Source organism: Populus alba, chromosome 1, assembly GCF_005239225.2.
Source record: "Populus alba chromosome 1, ASM523922v2, whole genome shotgun sequence".
NCBI classification, from domain to species: domain Eukaryota; kingdom Viridiplantae; phylum Streptophyta; class Magnoliopsida; order Malpighiales; family Salicaceae; genus Populus; species Populus alba.
Genome location: NC_133284.1, coordinates 2656079 through 2675612, shown reverse-complemented (window position 1 = coordinate 2675612; position 19534 = coordinate 2656079). Strand labels below are relative to the sequence as shown.

General features: G+C 35.8%; 3 protein-coding genes and 1 pseudogene across 4 annotated transcripts; all 4 read left to right on the top strand.

The window, feature by feature from the left end:
- Positions 1-282: 282 nt before the first annotated feature.
- Positions 283-4051, top strand: LOC118061220 (U-box domain-containing protein 43-like; annotated as a pseudogene).
- A 640-nt stretch (positions 4052-4691) lies between these two features.
- LOC118061219 (uncharacterized) lies at positions 4692-8502 on the top strand. Its single transcript, XM_035074627.2, has 9 exons — positions 4692-4893; positions 4969-5052; positions 5136-5245; positions 5369-5419; positions 5987-6130; positions 6224-6313; positions 6856-6962; positions 7798-7882; positions 8087-8502. Exons 1-9 carry the CDS (start codon positions 4782-4784, stop codon positions 8183-8185), a joined length of 882 nt encoding a protein of 293 aa, XP_034930518.1. The 5' UTR covers positions 4692-4781; the 3' UTR covers positions 8186-8502.
- Positions 8503-9926: 1424 nt separating this feature from the next.
- LOC118061218 ((+)-borneol dehydrogenase 2) lies at positions 9927-12695 on the top strand. The gene is made up of 2 exons (XM_035074626.2): positions 9927-10085; positions 11578-12695. The coding sequence occupies exons 1-2, from the start codon at positions 10042-10044 to the stop codon at positions 12374-12376; spliced, it is 843 nt and encodes a 280-aa protein (XP_034930517.1). The 5' UTR covers positions 9927-10041; the 3' UTR covers positions 12377-12695.
- A 1069-nt stretch (positions 12696-13764) lies between these two features.
- On the top strand, positions 13765-18111 carry LOC118061217 (uncharacterized). 2 transcript variants are annotated; one of them, XM_035074625.2, is made up of 7 exons: positions 13767-14339; positions 15158-15486; positions 15907-16059; positions 16228-16320; positions 17177-17235; positions 17373-17466; positions 17801-18111. In XM_035074625.2, the coding sequence occupies exons 1-7, from the start codon at positions 13925-13927 to the stop codon at positions 18020-18022; spliced, it is 1365 nt and encodes a 454-aa protein (XP_034930516.1). In that variant the 5' UTR covers positions 13767-13924; the 3' UTR covers positions 18023-18111. The 2 variants fall into 2 exon arrangements, with proteins under 2 accessions (XP_073264677.1, XP_034930516.1); XM_073408576.1 differs by lacking the exon at positions 17801-18111 and having other exon boundaries at positions 13765-14339; positions 17357-17430.
- Positions 18112-19534: the final 1423 nt, after the last annotated feature.

The following is a 19534-nucleotide window of genomic DNA, read 5'->3' as shown; positions in this document are numbered from 1 at the left end:
GCCTCACTGCCTCACTTTTTAATTGAGCTATTTTTTATTGATTTTGATTTAACACGCCTTTAGTTTATAAAAACAAATCTTTTTGTTTGGTTTTTTAATTTGTTCGGTTCAGTTTAGGTCAATTTTCTCTTTTTAAAAAATCTAAAACCAAACCAAGCCTATCTTTTTAAAAATAAAAAACACTGACCCCAGTTTTCCAGCAAATATAGAATATAGAAACTGTTCGAATTAATTAATTTTGAATCAGTTCTTACAAATATTTAAAACATGTAAATTAAAAAAAGCCTATTTATTTCATCGGAAAAACTACGCAAGGCAAACTGTGAGTAGCCTGACTGGCTTGACCGGAATCCCACACAGGCAAAGGCAAGTAAAGAAAGAAAGAAGGCATAGCAGCAGCCTTGGGCGATAGAAATCGCTGGAGCTTCTTGAGTGCAGTTTTTTCGTCACTTGACTTGGTCTCTCCTATCCTCATTTAATTTTACAAGGAAAAAAGCAGGGAATCTACAGCAGCCTTTAACTCATTAAGGAAGAAGTCAGAGCCGCTGACCCTTTAGATACCCATCTACACATAACTCCAAACAAGAAAGCCTCAAATCCATTTCCCACTCACCCAGGAAACGCTTTCACTTATGTATTTTTTATTTTTTGGAATCTTAAAAAAACTTGAGGTTGTCTGAAATGTAGACAAACAGGTTTATCCAAGATAGACTAGTGTACTAGGTCTCAGTCTTTGTTTACACAGATTACTTGTAATCAACCATGTCAAGATGAATTTAATGGATGGATATCTTCTTGTTCAGGTTCTTAGTCTTGTTCGTTTCTTTTACCTTTGAGTTCTGAATTTCTTGCTTGTTGAATACTTACTGTATATTGTGTGAGTGTGTAGACAAGCACAGATGCTTGTAAATATATGTATCTCCGCTGTTGATATCTGCTTGATTTGATTTCTGATTTTCAGGCTCGGTTTCTGTTCACTTCTTTTGATTTCTTGTTAATCTTTTCTTTCTCTGAATTCTTAATACTTGCACAGGGAACTCTCAACGTCGGTAAATTTCCTGATTTTTTTTTGTTAGGTACTTGTATAATTTCAAGAAAAAATGGAAAATTCTGATAGCCGAAGCATTTCTGAGATTGAATCAGAGCAACAAGCCTCGACAAAAGAGGCGGTATCACTTGCTAAGAACTTGGAACTCGATAGAGAAGTACTCGCTGAATTTGCAGTTCTGCTTGACAAGTTCACACCGATTCTCATATCAATAAAGGATAATGAAAAACTCATGGACAGGCCACCAGTTCAAAAGGCAGTTGGATCCATTGAAAAAGAGCTTAGTCGCGCTAAGGACTTAATTGAAGGAGCTTGTTCAAGATCCCTCATCAAGCAGATTGAGGTTGTTACTCAAGAACTTGGGAGATCATTAGGCCTTGTTCTCTTTGCAAGTATTGATGCATCCACAGAAGTCAAACAAAGTATTGCAGCATTACACAGAGAATTGATGAATGTGAAGTTTGATACCAGTTTTACTCCAAGTCCGAGTCCAAGTCTCAGTCCTGGTCCCAGTCCTTGTGCAAATCATGGTCCTGGACCAAACAAAGAATCAGGGTTTGTTGGTGAGCAAGATTCTTTTATTAATGAAATCGAGGAGGAAAAAATCAGTCTTAGCATTGATGATGTTGTGCGACATCTCAAGTGTGGAAATGATGAAGAATTCAGGCTTGCACTTTTGGTCTTAGGTGATTTAATTAGGGATCAAGTAATTGTAAAGGACTGGATTAATGACGAAGATATTATTCCAATTCTGTTTAATCGACTTGGCTCGAGCAAGCCTCACAACCGGTTAACCACCATCCAGATACTGAGAATTCTTGCTTTGGAGAATGATGAAAACAAGGTGAATCATACGAGAAATGATTTTTTTTTCCTTATGATTTTTGTTTCAAGTGTAAGAATTTCAAGTTTGCAGCTATCTTACGTTGTCCGGTAGCCTGCAGGACAAAATGACAGATGCAGTCTGTTTGTCAGTGTTGGTGAAATCTTTGGCACGCGATGCGGATGAAGGAAGGGAAGCTGTAGGACTGTTGTCAGAACTCTCTGATATTTCTGCAGTTAGGCGAAGGATTGGAAGAATTCAAGGGTGTATTGTTATGTTAGTCACCATGCTTAATGCGGACGATCGAACTGCTTCACAAGATGCGGCGAAGTTGTTGGCTGCACTGTCAAGCAATCCTCAAAATGTGCTTCATATGGCTGAGGCTGGTTACTTTAAACCTCTAGTTCATTGTCTGAAGGAAGGTAATAGTTAAAGCTTCTTTCACGTATTGCGTGTTTCTGTAGCATGATTTTTCATGGTTTAGATCTGTGGATGTTGTTTTATGTGCCCTTTTGAGTGAAAAGCATGCATTTGGATTTAATGAGTTGGTGTGTGAATCCTCTATCGAAAATCGATATCAAGATCTGGACTTCATACCTACCAAACTGTTGTATCCAAGAACCTTGTTGTCTGAATGCAATCATCTTGTTTTTATAGGCTCTGATAAGAGCAAGATCCTCATGGCAACAGCAGTTTCAAGGATGGAGCTCACAGATCTGTGCAGAGCCTCCCTTGGCGAAGATGGGGCAGTTGAACCCCTTGTAAGGATGTTTAAATCTGGAAAACTTGAAGCCAGGCTAGCTGCTTTAAATGCATTACAAAATCTATCAAACTTGACGGAAAATATAAAACGTTTAATCAGTTCAGGCATTGTAGTTACCCCTGCTCCAGCTACTGTTTTCCGTGACATCTGTCCTTATGATTCTCCGTGAGCCGGCATCTGCAATACTTGCAAGGATTGCTCAATCTGCAACTATTCTGGTTAAACAAGACGTAGCCCAGCAGATGCTCTCACTTTTGAACCTGTCTAGTCCGGTGATTCAGTATCATCTCTTGCAAGCTCTAAATAGTATTGCATCCCACTCTAGTGCATCCAAAGTAAGAAGAAAAATGAAGGAAAATTGTGCAGTCCAGCTTCTTTTACCCTTCCTGACAGAGAGCAACACCAATACCAGAACTGCTGCATTAAATTTGCTTCACACCCTCTCTAAAGATTCACCAGAAGAGTTCATGGAACAGCTCGGAGAATCCTATCTCAGTAAAATTGTCAGCATCATCTCATCACCAGAATCTGAAAGTGAAAAGGCTGCCGCAATCGGCATTTTGAGCAATCTTCCTGTTGGCAACAAGAAATCAACAGAAGCACTGAAAAAATTACATTTTCTGCCCATTCTGATCTCACTGATGAGTTCAGGTGCATCATCATCAACAACATGGTTAGAAGAGAGCATCTCAGGCATACTTATTCGCTTCACCGTTCCTTCTGATAAGAAATTGCAGCTTTTTTCAGCAGAACTAGGGGTTATTCCTATCCTTGTGAAGTTGCTGTCAAGTGAATCATCAGTAGCCAAGAGTAGAGCAGCAACCTCACTAGCTCAACTATCGCAGAACTCCCTAGCCCTTCAAAAGTCCAGAAAATCGCGGTGGATATGTCTGCCTCCTTCTGCAGACACTTTCTGCCAAGTCCATGATGGCTATTGCATCATTAAAAGCACATTTTGTTTGGTCAAGGCCGGTGCAGTCCCTCCACTGATCCAAATATTGGAAGGTAAAGATAGGGAAGCTGATGAAGCTGCCCTCAACGCCCTCGCAACGCTCTTGCAAGACGAAATTGGGGAGAGTGGAAGCCTCTACATCGCCAAAACATCTGGTGTTCAAGCCATAATAAGAGCGTTGGAATCAGGAACTGTAAAAGCTCAAGAAAAGGCACTGTGGATGTTGGAGAGAATTTTCAGAATTGAAGAACATAGATCACAATATGGAGAATCTGCCCAGGTGGTCCTCATCGATCTTGCGCAGAATGGTGATCCAAGATTGAAATCAACAATTGCAAGAGTCTTGGCACAGCTTGAGCTATTGCAAGCTCAATCTAGTTACTTCTGAGAGAATTTACTTAGTGTGAGCATAAATAATGTCGTGCATGTGAATTTTTTTTTAATGATTCTATACACATTATTTCATTCACTTTTTTTTTTCCCTTGATATATTTAGAATTATCTTATTAACATGGATTTCCTCTCAAATTGATTATAACTAGGTTCATTTTTTATTTATTTTATATTGGAATTTAACCGATTTCAAGAGTTACATCAATAAATCATTGAATAATTTACCAAATTAAGTTGAATTTAATGACAGTAACCTTAACAGTTAAGCTAAATAAATATTAGTAAATATAATATTAAAAAAAAAACGAAAAAAAACTAATTGAGTCGAGTCAGAGTTAATAAAAGTAATCTTATTGTCAGAATAAATAAACAATAATAAAATCAAAATTATCAAAAAAATTAAGCCAAATTTAATAATTTGACTATAATTAAGAATCAAATTAGTGAATCATCACCAAATCAATTCAAATTTAATAACAATAGTTTTAACAGTCAACTCAATAAAAAATAGTAAAATAAATTATGAAAAAACTAAAAAAACATAAAAAACCCGCCAACAAACGACATGTCGTTGATCAAGAAACAGCGTCGTTTAGATAAATTATGAAAAAACAAAAAAATGCCACCTAACGACATGCCGTTTGCTGAAGATATCAATAATCAAGAAACAGCGTCGTTTAGACCAAGCGCCATCTTTCTCCTTCAGTAGTCACTTCTCCAAAAAAACCCTAACAAAACCCTACAAAATAGCACAGCCTGCACTTTTTCTCTCTAGAAATACAACATCTTTCTCTCTCTAAAAATGCTACGTCGAAACATCCGGTTGAGAAGAGAGTATTTGTATAGAAAAAGCTTAGAAGGCAAAGAACGTTTACTTTACGAGAAGAAACGCAAAATCAAAGAAGCCCTTGCTGGTATAAAAATCAGCTCTCTCTCTTTTATTTAACAAAAAGCTTTGATTTTTTGAATTAATTAATTAATTTTTACAGAGGGAAAACCGATTCCTACTGAGCTTAGGAACGAAGAAGCCGCTCTTCGTCAAGAAATTGATCTTGAGGATGAAAACACTGCAAAGTATGCTTCTTTATATATATATAAATTTTTGTTTTTTTATATATGTTTTTGGTTTAATTACATTAAATTTGTTTAATTTTAGTACCGAGGAGTCATATTGATGATGAGTATGCCAAAGCAACTGAAAGAGATCCGAAAATTTTATTGACTACGTCGAGGGATCCGAGTGCTCCTCTTACTCAGTTTGTTAAGGTATTAGAAGAAGAAAAAAATAAACTATGAAATGTTATGTTGTTGTGAGGTTTTGATTGTGCTATATGTGTGAATTTGCGTGATTATGAATTTGATTCGACTGGTCCGTACATGGTTGTGCAGGAATTGAAGTTTGTGTTTCCTAATGCGGAACGAATCAATCGTGGTGGTCAGGTTAGTAAATTGATGATTAAAGGCAAGAGGTTGACAAGAGGCTGAATTAGGGTTAAAAAGGTGGTTTTGATGGGTAGTATCTTCTGATGTAATGTTAATTGTAGAGGTGGTGAAGAAATTGTGGTTAATAGAACTTGTTGCATGAGTGTAAATAGGAAGTTGAGTTTTGTATAGGTCTAGGTATTCTATGCTGCATGGGAAATCGGTTCATACACACTTGTGCTGGAATTGAAGTTTGTGGTTCTTAATGCAGAGCGAATCAATTGTGGTGGTCAGGTTAGTAAATTGATAGTAAATAAAGCCAGGAGGTTAACAAGAGACTGACTTAGGGTTAAAAGGTGGTTTTGATGGTTGTATATTCTAATTTAATGTCAAATGTAGAGGTGGTGAAGAAGTGCGTGGTTAATAGAACTTGTTGCATGGCTGTAAATAGGAAGTTGAGTTTTGGTAAAGGGTATAAGTCTATGTATTATATGCTGTATGGGAAAATTGTTCACTTTAACATGTTGGTGAGATTTGGACTTTTGTTTTCTGAGGTGTACTTTAAAAAAAATTGTTCATTTTCAGGTTATATCTGAGATTATTGAAAGTTGCCGGGCGCATGATTATACTGATGTAATTTTGGTGCATGAGCATCGAGGTGTGCCAGATGGTTTGGTTATATGCCATCTACCATTTGGTCCAACTGCTTACTTTGAATTACTCAATGTGGTAAGTTAGTTTGGTTATTCTTGTGTTTTGGACCTTTTGTTGGGATTATGTCTCAAGGGAATTTTGTATGCTGATTAAGTGTTCGTATTGTAGGTTACTAGACATGACATTAAAGACAAGAAAGCTATTGGAACTATGCCTGAGGCCCCCCCACATTTGATTCTTAACAATTTTAAATCCAAGGTATTAATTTTCTGTTCACCAAATGTTTATATCTTGATTGTAGAATTTGACTTCTCCATGTACATCTTGTGATCAAAGATTTGATGGACAATTAGCTGTCTTGGGTTAGTTTGTTGCTTTTGAAAGGTGGGAATTGTGCTTATTAACCAATACATAACCAATGCAAACAATTGATTATGTGCATGCTCAGGTTATGCCCGGAACTTTTGCACTTCTAATAAATTGCAAATCTAATAAATTGTGAAGGGATAAGGAGAGAGTATTTGGAAGATTGCAGAGATATTTAGCTGAAATGAAATATTAGTGTTGCTACTGATCATGGTTGCTATGTTCAATCTTTGCAAATGACTGCATTAATTGTAAAGTATCAGGGATTTTATCGTTGGAATAATCCCTCTGAAGACAATTTTTTTTGGATGTTGTAGCACTCTCTGCACCAATATGCTATGCTAGTAAACATTGTATGTGTGCTTTATTGCTTCAATAGTCTTACTTGTTGATGGTTTATTCCATTGTGGAATTTCTTTTGTTGATGTTGACAGCTGGGAGAAAGGACAGCAAATATTCTAAAACATCTTTTCCCTATGCCTAAGCCAGATACTAAACGCATAATCACATTTGCAAATCAATCTGACTATATCTCCTTCAGGTTGGTTCCCTGTTTCGGTCCACAAAAGATGTCTTGTTTTGAGCCAAATTAGCTTAATTTCTTATTTTATGCCATTATATAGTGCTGTATTAATAATAAACCATTGTAATTGCATGGGATATCCGTCTTCACGTGGATTTGCTTGGGATACCCTTGTTAAGTTCAGTTCATTTATGTATGTGAAAGAGTTCTGAGTAGCCCGCCTTGAATAGCTTGCATTGTTTGTTTTGCAGCCCTGCTAATTTAGAGATTTGTTATGAGAAAATTTATAGATAATATTACGAAGCAGAAACATCACAAAGACAAGGAAATTTAAGTGTTGTCACTTGTCATGAAATTATTATTATTATAGTCTTAGCAAATGACAAGAGGCAGCAGCTACATGCAATTTGCCTTCTGCCCTAAAAGCTCTTGACATTAATTTGGGGATATCAATGGTTGAATTTTGAAAGTTTTCAAATTTTGATCAGAAAATATCCTAAGTTGACCAACAGAGCACAGATTTAAAGATCGAAATCTTACAAAAACATTCTTGAAATCCCTAACAACATTGAATATCCTGATAGAAAAAAAAAATCAAAATCGAAATGCATATGAGTTACTTTGTTAGGTCCAAACGTGGTCAACCTGGTTTCTGGTTTCTCTTGTTTCATATAATATTATTTTCCTGTCATGCTTGTATCATAATTTCAAGTTTGAACATATTCTTCCTGTTGGCTGTTGCTTTTTCTGTTCACAAGCTGTTTATTAGTGGAATCCACCATCCTTTCTGTACAAAACTGATCACTTTTTCTTCATATGCAATATGCTTTGGCTGATTATTTGTAATGTATAGGCATCATATATATGAAAAGCATGGAGGCCCCAAGTCTGTTGAACTCAAAGAGATTGGTCCGCGATTCGAAATGCGGCTTTATCAGGTATCTCTAATGCCAGTTAGATCACATTTTCCTGCACATAAATCTCCTTGCCACCAAGTTAAAAAGGCTTCCATAATGTAATTGATATCAGTATTTGGCAAAACATACTTCATATAGCCTCTGTAAATGCATCTGCTGTAGTTATTAATCGATGGTGTAATTCTTGGATAATTGATGTTTCTGTTTTCTACATTGTTTCAACAGATAAAGTTAGGAACAGTGGATCAGACTGAAGCACAGAATGAATGGGTGCTTAGACCATACATGAACACCACTAAGAAACAGAAGTTTATTGGAGACTGACATGACCCCAGGAATTAATCTCAAACCTGTTCTCTATTTCTTCTGTGTTTTGGCAATTTTGGCATCTGCTGTTAAAATCATGTTGCCATCGATGCTCTCTTTCTCAAGTAGTTGGTTGTGGCCCTTAACCCCAAGGATAATTTCCTTGGTTAAATGGGGCTTTTTTCTCTTGCCTGGGATGCTGGTAGCATTTTTTTTTCATTCATTTTAGTTAAGGCATTGGCACATACTTTAAATATATTTTGTTTAGTCCTTTTTTCCCCTGAATTTAAGGGGTTTTAATTTATGGGAAACAATGCTACAAACCTTATAATTCCTATGTGATGATACATCATGGATGGACAGTAATAATCCTCAAAAGGGAGAGACAGGGATTAGCAATTTCCAGCATATGAGGGTGTTTGGGAGTGTGGTAGCTGTTGTTTTTCAAATAGCTTTTCGTGCCGAAAAGCATGCCAATAATGTTTTTTTATTTTTTTAAAAATTATTTTTGATATCAGCACATCAAAACGATCCAGAAAGTATAAACCGAACTTCAATTTTAGCAAAAAAAAAAAAAAAAAAAGTTTGAATTTTTTCAAAAAAGCAGGTCACACCTCAATCCCAAACGGCTCATGTGATGATGATACACTTGAATATCCTTGAATGGCAAAGCACTGAAGTTGCCAAAAAAAAACTCTTCTAAGCCCAGCCAAACACATAAGAAGCCCATCTGGGCAATAGCCCAAATCCTAAAAAGTAAAGCCCAAAACAAGTGATCCAACAACCCAAATAAATAATAATTGAAAACAACCAAAAAGTTGACCCCACAACCCAGCAAGAAGGCCTGGAGAGATTCTTTTTTTTTTAAAAAAAAAAAAAAAATTGAACGGTTACGAAAAATGCATCGGACGAGTTGACCACGAGATTGAATCCATTGATTGTAAGATTCGATTATCCCCTTCCCCACGTTCTCCATGGAGAGCAAGGTGCGGGTCGCTTATATAATTTGACTTTTTTTTTTTTTTTTGGTAGTGTGGACATGTGTTTACATTGTCCCTATGCTAGATCAGTCCATGGATCTTGATGAATTATTTTTATTATAATGATAATATTTTATTTTTTTATAAGATATTAATCCGGTCAAGATTTGGATCTACAAATATAATTGAGTAAAAAATATTTGTTTGAGTTCGTATTTTGTAAAATTCAACTAAAAAATTAACTTGAGATAGTTATTTATAGCATTCATAAGTATTTGATGGAATCTTCATCGTTGACCAAATGAAAGCAAAAGGCGAATCTCAGGTCAATCATCTATAGCATTTATAAGTATGCTTGAAATTGTAGTATAATATATTTTTAAAAATATATTAATTTTTTTTTAATATCAATACATCAAAAACTATAAAAAATTAAATAAATGTTCAATAACATCATCTTACATAGAACATAAGTATCACAATAAATAATAAAATCAATAATTTTAAATAATTGAAGATTATATTTTTTTTATAATTGTTTAGTTATATTTTTTATATATATATTTTTTAATTTGTTGATTGTCACCATTTATTTTATTAATAATTTTTTTTAGTTCCTACATCGGAGCAAAATTCACCTGTATTAATTTTTTTTAATATATATTTTTTTTTGTTTTATCGTAATACTATTGCCCTTTTTTTTTTTTTTTTTTTTTTAATTCTTATACTTTTAATTGTTTGATTGAATCACAAATATTTTTAAATGCATTATGCTTGTAAGACTGAGCAACCTAGAAAGACACCAGTGGCTGTCTCCATCAAACCTTCCACTAACACATCTATAAATCCTGTCTTCAACCATCATTGGCCAGAACCAGACAAAGCTCTCCAGTAATGGCCACCGCAAGCTCCACTTACTCATCCCTCTCCCCTCAAAGGTAAAAAGAGCTTCTGGTCATCTCCCTTTTGACCTTAGTGTTAAATGGTTTCCTTTTCTCTTCCACTGTAACTTGCTTTCCTTTAAGAAAGATTCTTGCTTTTTGCGAAGAGAATTTTTTGATGAATTTTTTATATGTTCATGGTTTGACATCAATCCTAGGGAGTCCAATGGTGATAGCTAATTGGAGTTTAATACAATCACTTGGACTAATTAGCCTTTTAATGAACTTTTGCTAGCTTGCTATTAACCCTCGTAGTCAATTTCATAGTTGATCAACTCATTTTTTTTTTTTATATATAATATATTATTAGTTTTAAGTTCTTTTTTATTTTTTGTTGAAGGGTTGTATCATTATATGAACTTCCCTTTTGGAATTCAGGGGTGCCTTGAAGTGTGGTTTGATTTCTTAGTTTTATAGAGTAAAAGAGCATACGCATTTCTCAGAAGTTTTTAGTTTCATATAAGTTAGAGAACCATGGATTTATTGAATGTTTCCAGATTTCTAGCAATGCTTTAAATCTGCCTTTTGTTGTCTGCCATGATCTGATGCAAATTGGTGTGCTATAAGTTTGCGTTTGTGAGAAAGAAATTGACTGTAACATATCATATTTCACTTCATTATCCGAAATCACCTTGCGGAAGAGGCTTTTGCAATGGCTTGCTTGTGCTTTTTTATTCTCTTCTGCCTATCGTCATTCTCTGTGGGTTAATGTCCTTGGAGATTTTGAATTTGTGCTTACTTCAAATGCAAATCAAGGTTCTGTAGTTTGTGTTTTAAAGTTTGAATTTAAATAATTACCATGGACTATATAGTATTGCGTGCGTGTTTCAAATTTATGAGTTACTTGGTATGTTCATTTTGAGTTTGAAATAGCAGCAGGTCTGTGTTAACTGTGTAAGATTAACCTTTTTTCATGCCTTGTTGCCCGCTCTAATCTGTGCGGCTAGTAATAATCTGATTGAAATTTAAGTTGATATGCCGATGCTTTGGAAATCTCATTTGTATGAGTCTCATTTTGAATCATTTCAGAGTGTCTACGTGCTGTATTTTCTTTTTGAAAGGAGAGCTGCTGATAAATGAAGCCTTCCATATGTGGCCTTTGATTTAGTTTTTACTTTCATGTTTAATTATTTGTCTGGTATACTGGGAACTTATATACCAACTGAAATATTTTTACATAATCGAAACTTTCCAAGAATGGAAGGATAACCCATAAAAGTTTGCTGCTCTTTGTTGACATCAAAAGAGCCAGACCATCCAATTCATCTACTAGTGGATTGTATCTTGCTGCACATTCCTTGACATTTTATAACTATGTCTTAAGAGGTCTTTCTGGCACCCTAATTGAATTGGGATCTCTCTTTTGGCATGTTTGGTGTCATTCTAGTATTGGGATTAATCTATTTATTTGGAATCCATATCAGACCTAGCATCTTGCCTAAGGTTTTAGATTTATCTTGATTTTGTAGGTTCATATCTTTTCTTGTAGGTTATTGGGCAAAGTAGCATTGGTAACAGGTGGAGCTACTGGTATTGGGGAGAGCATTGCCCGGCTATTTTGCAGACATGGTGCAAAAGTTTGCATAGCTGATTTGCAAGACAACCTTGGACAAAATGTTTGCGAGTCGCTTGGTGGTGAGCCAAAAACTTGTTATATCCATTGTGATGTCACAATAGAGGATGATGTTCGCCAAGCTGTTGACTTTACTGTTGATAAATTTGGAACATTGGATATTATGGTTAACAATGCTGGGCTGGGAGGCCCCCCCTGTCCAGATATCCGTAAGGCGGCCTTATCAGACTTTGAAAAGGTGTTTGATGTAAATGTGAAGGGTGTATTTCTTGGAATGAAGCATGCAGCACGGATTATGATCCCCCTAAATAAGGGTTCAATTGTTTCTCTCTGTAGTGTTGCCAGTGCCATAGGGGGTCTGGGCCCACATGCTTACACAGGGTCAAAGCATGCTGTATTGGGTCTGACCAGAAGTGTTGCAGCTGAACTAGGAAAACATGGGATACGCGTAAACTGTGTCTCTCCTTACGGAGTTGCGACAAGCTTGGCTGTGGCTCATTTACCTGAGGATGAGAGGACTGAGGATGCCTTAACAGGTTTCCGCTCTTTTATTGGGAGGAATGCTAACTTGCAAGGTGTGGAATTGACAGTTGATGATGTGGCCAATGCCGTGCTCTTCCTAGCAAGTGATGAAGCAAGGTACATAAGTGGGGATAATCTAATGCTTGATGGGGGCTTCACGTGCACAAACCACTCACTCCATGTCTTCAGATGACGAGTGATTTTCTTGAGGCATACTGCAATGTCTTTGGTGGTATTGAGCTTGACAACTCAGTCTTCTGCTGTCACAGCTTCTAGTAGGTTTGGACAGCAGCCAATCCAAAGAAGAAACAAATGTTATCAGTTGTAGATTGCACCTTGATTTCTGTATCATTAGGTATGATTCAAGACTAGTCCTCCATGTTTTGATCATCGTGAATTCTAATTGGACTTGTTGCTCAATTCCTTGCTTGAACCATATTAATTTGTTTCACTTCACCATTCTGGAAGCAGTGAATTTGAATTTAAGTGCAATATGCTGCACCAAAACCTGAGATATTTTCTACTCCTGTAAAGCATCTTTGTAAATAACTAGAGTAAAGTTTGGTTACCGATAGAAGAGACAGAAAATGGAGACCGAGAGTGACTGAGAGGATATCAACTCAAAAAATCTCTCATATATAGATTTATTCTATAACTCTCTCTCTATCTCAATCTCTATCTCTATCTCGTGTCTTGGAACACAAACCAAAGGCAACCGAGAACCAAATGCCCATTTCCAGATCCCTTACGACATTCTCTTAACTACATATGGCAAAGGGAACAGCTAGTTGCCAGGCATTAGTGTTACTAATTGCTGGATATGAAGAAGACTAGGGGATCGCTTTGCTCAGAGAGGCGTGTGCAAAATAAGAACTGATTTGAGAAATGTTCTCTCTGAAATCCTGAAAGGTGGAGCTTTGACATCCTTTGAGACTTCATTCACAAATCTGTTTGTGATTACTTTAGCTGTGGAATTTCGTTGCAGGATAAATGACTGCATACTATGATGAGCTGTGGCTTCCCATGAATATCAATTCAACAACCATCAATTCTTGAAGGAAAATGAACAAAAAAAAAACCACAATTTTGATTCCATGGTTCCCACGTAAGAACAATTTCACCGATAAAATGAGTGCAAAAGAGAAGAAAATATAAAAGCCAGTGTATAAAAACTAAAAACACAGCAAAAAATAATACTTCAGAACTCTTAAACTACAAATTTATGGTTATAAAACTCAGTTCAGGTTTAACATGACTGGGCCTAATCATGGGTTGGTCGGTTGAACTCATTAATTGGTGGATTGACTTTTTATTTTTATTATTAAAATAATATCAATTTATATTTTTTTAATAATAAAATGATATTGTTCATAAAAAAAATTGATTGGATAAGAAACTTAACTTGTACTAGATTTGGCTTTTGAGTTATTGTTAACCTGCTGGATTGAGTTTTAATACTAAGGTAATTAATAATTTATTTTGCAATGAAAAATTAATTCGTACTTTCTTGAGTAAAAAAATAGTCCTAAAGGGAAGAAAACAAATAAAAGGAAAGGAAATAGCTAGAGAGGTGAGCTTGAAAACTCAACCTCCAAAAATAACTACCATTATCTAACAGTAATTCAAAAAAAAACTAGAACCTAAAGAAAAGGCAATGGCCACTTATCTTCCTCACCTCAAAAGCAAAACGCCCTCTTTGTTCTAAAATCCTGAAACAAAAAGTCCCTACACGAGCCAGTTCATGGCTTCTCTTCACGTTCAACATTCATGGCTATCTTCTCTCACCAAAAACCCCACTACCCTTTTCTCCTCCAAAGCCTCTCCATTCAAAGTTTCACTCTCTCTCAACTCTTCTAATGCTGAATCTCCAAACCCCTCCTCACAGAACCCACCAGATCCCGAACCAGTTCCCGTGGACCCTGTAAAGCTTGCTTTTGAGAAGGCTAAAGCATATAGAAACTCCATTGAAACCAGCAAGAATGTGAAGATTGAGCAGAACCCAGTTGAGGATTCTGGTGGTTCTATAATTGGGATTGTTGAGAAAAATAAGCAAGTGTCAGATCCTGTTAAGGGTGCTGTGGAGTACAAGACAGATAGAGGAGTTGTTGGTAGCGGTGGTGTTGTGGAAGGTATTGCAGATAGTAAAACAAATTCAGGTATGGTATTTATTTCAAATTTTCAATTGGCATATTTAGCTAATTTCAGTTCATTTCGGATAATTGATGATTATTGATTACTTATTATGTTGCCTCCATTAACAATGTCTAGTTGGTAATTAGCCACAGTGTGTTAACAGACAGGACACAGTGGATCCTTGATCAGCCATACATAGCCAATTTGCCTAGTTGCTGTGTTCAGCTTTATATGTTGTTCTCATATAATGCCGTTTTGTTATCAGCTCTGTATTAGAAGATTTTGTTGTGGTTAATAGTAAGATGATGTTGCCATATCTAGTTGTTCTTCTAGGGTTGCGATTGGTTAGCGTTTCAAGACACATAAGCGATGTATATAGAAGGGATATCAACATGTTTAGTTGTAAAGATGGTGACAAAAACATAAAAATAAATCCGTATCTAGGATAATTTTGAAGTGAATTTCTGGACTTTCAAAACAGGAAGGACAAGGGGACATGTCCATCTCTTTTGTCCAGAGAAGTAACCAAATGCTAAAGAATGAAAGAGTGTAAGAGGCTGAAGCTTATAAATGGAAACCAATTTCAGGGTCTTAATTTTTAGATTTTCGCTTTCTTCTTTCAACTAATTCAACTAAGTTTTAGTAATGGAGAAAAAGAGAATCTACATTCTATTGATTTGAAGGTTTATCGATATAAAGGATTCAAAACTTGCTGATATGTTTAATTTTTCAAATCTGTGCTATAATAGAAGGGAAAATATCATCAGGATCTTTTGTTCTAATTAGAAATAAGTATATCGAAGTGGAATGTCTGCTGAAAATGTGCATATGATTGTTTTAGGATTAAAGGGAGGGAATTTAGGAAGTGGAGTGGTGGATAAAACATCGAAGAAAGAACAAAAACTGTCGATCTCAAGCATTGATTTTGTGGGGCTTGAATTTGCGGATAAGAAAAAGGGCAGGGGACTACCTGCTGGATTGGTTCCAATCACAGACCCTTTTTCAGAAGGGAACTTGCCTGATGTAGAAATAATTGTCGGGGACACTAGCAAATTTGAGGATCCCTCTACATTGACGTCCAAGCCTACCCAAGAAGATAATCCAGATCTTTACAAGCCAAAGGTTTCTACATGGGGTGTCTTTCCTAGACCTGGAAACATTTCAAAGACGGTATGCTAATTATTAATTATAGTTTTTTTGAAAAATTCTGAAGTGCATTATAATCTCCAACTCTTAACTTTTGTTGGTGTTACTGCTTTGAGAAAGTAACTTCATGAGAAATACAAAATTCAAGATAAATTGGATGTTTGAGGCGGAGAAAGTAAATGGGAGTGGAAAAAATGGTTTGAAGTCTCTATATTGCAGCTGCTAAGAAACTGATAAAATGCAATAATTAATTAGGAGGAAACGTAAACCTGTCCTCAAATGAGATTAGGCAGAACTTGAATCACTTAAGTGGACAAAAAATATTTTTCTTTCACAAGTCATTGATGAAGAAATAATTGATGGAAGTTTATTGGTTCTCAATTTTTCTGGAAAAGGACTAATCTTACTAACAGCTTTTTCTGATATTTCTTTCTTGGGTGTTAGTTTGGTGGTGGAAAAACTATTCGCCCTGGAGATGAGCTTGAAACAGCAGAAGCACGAGCTGCTAAAGATGAGCGCACAAAGCAATTAATTGCTGCCTACAGGAAGAGCATTGGCTTAAATGTTGATCCAAACGTGAAATTGGAGTGTGAAAAGGTATATTCCCTTCATTTAATCCGACTTTCATTCTAAGAGACCAAAAAGAAATAGCATTGAAGTTTCCCAAGTGTCATTTTTTAATGAAAACTACAGAGAATATCAATCAGATTACAAATGCCTTTATCCAATGACCATTTTTCTGATTCAAGTCATTGAGGTTTATAGGCCTTGAAGGATGGCGACTCCTTGATGGATTCTGGAAAGCTTAATGACGCACTACCCTACTATCAAATGGTTATGGATAAGTTGCCATTTAAGGTAATTTTACGTCAGATGTGAGCCACAACTGTTTTGGTAATGCAAGTGAGCTTGAATAGGCTGATGGTACTCCATTTGTGTCACTTGACAACGCAAGTCTTGTGAAATGATTCTCCAAATCTTGCTGAAGTTTTAAATAGCTAAATCCAAATTCCCAATCAGACATACTGGATGGTTCTTGTTTCAGATAGGTTTCATCAGTATACATGTTTTGGCCATTCTAAATGATTAGTGAGATGAACATTTTCCAGGAGCTCAAGACTTAAAAGTTTTGAGTCCTGCGAGGACAGATAACCAACATGCCACATTTTTTATGAGCTATAGAGATCTTGATTAAAAATGTTTACAGACCTCAGATATTCTTAAAATCATAACTTAGAGCTACATCGGTGTCAATTTTTGTTTACAGACCATAGCATAGAAATATTCTGTACCTTTTCCCTGCATGCATGTTTCTGCGAATGCAAGTTCATAGTTAGACCTGGCTGATTTTTCTGATAACATCAAGTATTCACATAAAACTTAATAATTTGTTTTTAATGCTCAGTTCAATGTTTCTCAATTTCTAGATTTGTGTTCTTAGAAGCAATTTCCAGTTTGAATTAGGAAAGCAGAAAATGAAATTCGTCCAAGATACTCGGTTCCTATTCTGTCAATCTGTATCTTTGTTCCTTGGAAAAAGTCTCAACATAATTCTCAGCTAAAAAATCAGAAAGAAGTTGTGGTTTTGACAATGTTCCTTGAATCTTGTTTCAGAAGTTAGGATAGACAGTCCTTCTTCTTTGATGTGGGGGTAACTAATCAGAAACGAACTGCGTCGTTCTTATATTTCATTATGGACATTATGATTTTGCAGAGTGAACTTCATGGGTTAGCTGCTTTGCAGTGGTCAATCTGTCAAGATTCACTCAGCAGGTACATTTATTTTATCAATTGTCAGCTCGATTCTTAATATATGTTTGAATGGCCTATCTGACTGGATATGAATCTTCTGATAAAAGTTACAATGTTTGTGTACTATATCGGTAATAAGCAGTTGTGATTATTGACAGACCAAACGAGGCTCGTGCTGTGTACGAAAAACTCCAGTCTCATCCAAATGTTAAAGTGAGCAAGATAGCAAGGCAATTTATGTTCAGTTTCCAGGTAATTAACACTGAAGTAGGGCTAATAAAGAGCTTCTATGCATGCCTGAAAATTCAAATATTCAGAAGAAATTGCACCAACATCTTGAATAGTTGAGTTTTGCAATTGAAATGGCTAGACATGCAAAACTCAAATTTTAATCAACATCTTGAATAGTTCAAAATACTGACAACTGAAAATACAATGAACTGCATGCAGACCAAGATTGCAATTTTCAACGTAAAGTTGCCAAAACCAAGTTGATGCATGATCAAAAGTTAATAGTTACTGTACTTTTTGAGTTTTGCATGTCTAGCCATTTCAATTGATCATTAAAACTTTTAACCTACTGTAGGCCATGGAGAAGTTGAAGTTTACAGGCTCAAATTTCTCGCCGACAAGCACAGGCTACCAGTACTATTTTGAGAAATTTGTTGAAGATAAAACCAGCTACCCCCAAGGAGAGGCTGGAATTGAAATTGGTGTATTGAATCAAGCCCTCCCATATATGATTTTTCTTGTTTCTCCCATTTTTATGGTTCTGTTTGCTGCTTTACGGGGAGGGAATACAAACTAGATACTTGTAACTAGCAACTAGGATGTAATTAATAACTACATCTCCTAATATAGATGAAAGATTAACTTTTATCGTGATTCTTTATTTCATATCGTGGCCAGATATCTCTCCCTTTCTGACTGATGCATGGTTAATCAATACCCTGCTAATAGTTGCCTCAGTGATTGTAGCACTAGTGTTATCAAGAGAAATAATTGATGATTACTAGTGACGAAATAGGAAATCTGGCAGGCATCCTAAAGTGGGAGGAGCCCTAGTTGTGGAAAGCTTTCCTGGGAAACACTTAGCTCCACTTATTGTGCAATGATTCTGTCGGTAAGCACACAACGAGGAGACATGTAGGTAAATGGTTGGTGTGAGAGATTCTTTTTTTCCCTTAGGAAGAGTACCAATGCTTTATAGAACAGGGTGAAACTTGTTCAATCATTTCCATAGATTAGAACAAGAGTGCTAGGTGGAGTGGTTGGAAGATGATGCATGATTATGCGAAGGTTGCAAAGCTCTCTAAAGGGATATTACGGTTCCTTTCTGTAGTTTCAGACATTCACTGTGTGATCTTGTTCTTGTATCAATCACCATTGTTGTCCGGATATGTATCTACGTACGATGTATTGAAAGTCAGAAAAGATGCATTGTATGCTGCTGGTTGGACCTATGAAGCAGGATGGTGTTTTTATGCCTTTGGATTCTCTCTTGGATCTGAACAAGATCATAGAGCAATCACTGCCGCATTCATCGTTATACCCATCCCCACCATAAAGTTTCTGTAAAGTGAACGTAATTTATAGTATCAAGATTTTAAATAGAAGATGATTACGAAGTTGTGCTTCTTCTGATTATTTTTTATCTCCTGCAACTGCAACTTCTTCGTAAGCTCAATTCACGGCGAGTCAATGCCATCAACAGAATGAAAATCTCACAGTTCATTTGGATAACTTGATGTGGACGATTTGAAGAATATAGTTATGAAACAGTTCGCGCAAGATGACTAGCCTGGTAAAAAAGCCTATAACTTCAATCTGAATATTGAATCACACTCAAATTTAATCAGGAAATTCTTTAAACCTGATTCTATAGGAGTCGGCTGACTATAACCAGCTGAGATTTGAAAGACCTTAAGATTTGGCTTGGAAGATGTTGCTTGAGAAAAATTCATTGTTTTTCCTTTTATTTTTGGATTTTTAGTTTAATTTTAGATTTTATGTTGTTTTTCCTGATTTAAAATTCTGATTTTCCTGCCTGAGTTATTTAAGAAGTTGTAAACTTTTTGGAAAGGCAAAAAGAAAAATATTCTGTAATAAAATATAATTGTGAGACCCTTTTTCAGTAAAAATTCAATCTTTTTTTTTTTTTTTGTGTTTATTTTCTTCTTTAGCCAGTTGCATGGTTTAAAGAGAAGAATTCATGTGAAAGCAATATTGAGTATTTTAATTTCAGTGCATAACCTTTATGCAGAAAGCAAACATCCTTGATTTTGAAGATTTTTAGGATGCCAAAAACAAAAAAAGCAAT

Excerpts from the sequence above, each read along its gene's own strand:
- LOC118061219 (XM_035074627.2), top strand. The coding sequence starts at position 4,782 with ATGCTACGTCGAAACATCCGGTTGAGAAGAGAGTATTTGTATAGAAAA. Across the intron at positions 5,246-5,368 it reads CTCTTACTCAGTTTGTTAAG|GAATTGAAGTTTGTGTTTCC; the intron begins GTATTAGAAGAA and ends ATGGTTGTGCAG. Across the intron at positions 6,963-7,797 it reads TCTGACTATATCTCCTTCAG|GCATCATATATATGAAAAGC; the intron begins GTTGGTTCCCTG and ends TGTAATGTATAG.
- LOC118061218 (XM_035074626.2), top strand. The coding sequence starts at position 10,042 with ATGGCCACCGCAAGCTCCACTTACTCATCCCTCTCCCCTCAAAG. Across the intron at positions 10,086-11,577 it reads TCATCCCTCTCCCCTCAAAG|GTTATTGGGCAAAGTAGCAT; the intron begins GTAAAAAGAGCT and ends CTTTTCTTGTAG.
- LOC118061217 (XM_035074625.2), top strand. The coding sequence starts at position 13,925 with ATGGCTTCTCTTCACGTTCAACATTCATGGCTATCTTCTCTCACCAAA. Across the intron at positions 15,487-15,906 it reads CTGGAAACATTTCAAAGACG|TTTGGTGGTGGAAAAACTAT; the intron begins GTATGCTAATTA and ends CTTGGGTGTTAG. Across the intron at positions 17,467-17,800 it reads AATTTATGTTCAGTTTCCAG|GCCATGGAGAAGTTGAAGTT; the intron begins GTAATTAACACT and ends AACCTACTGTAG.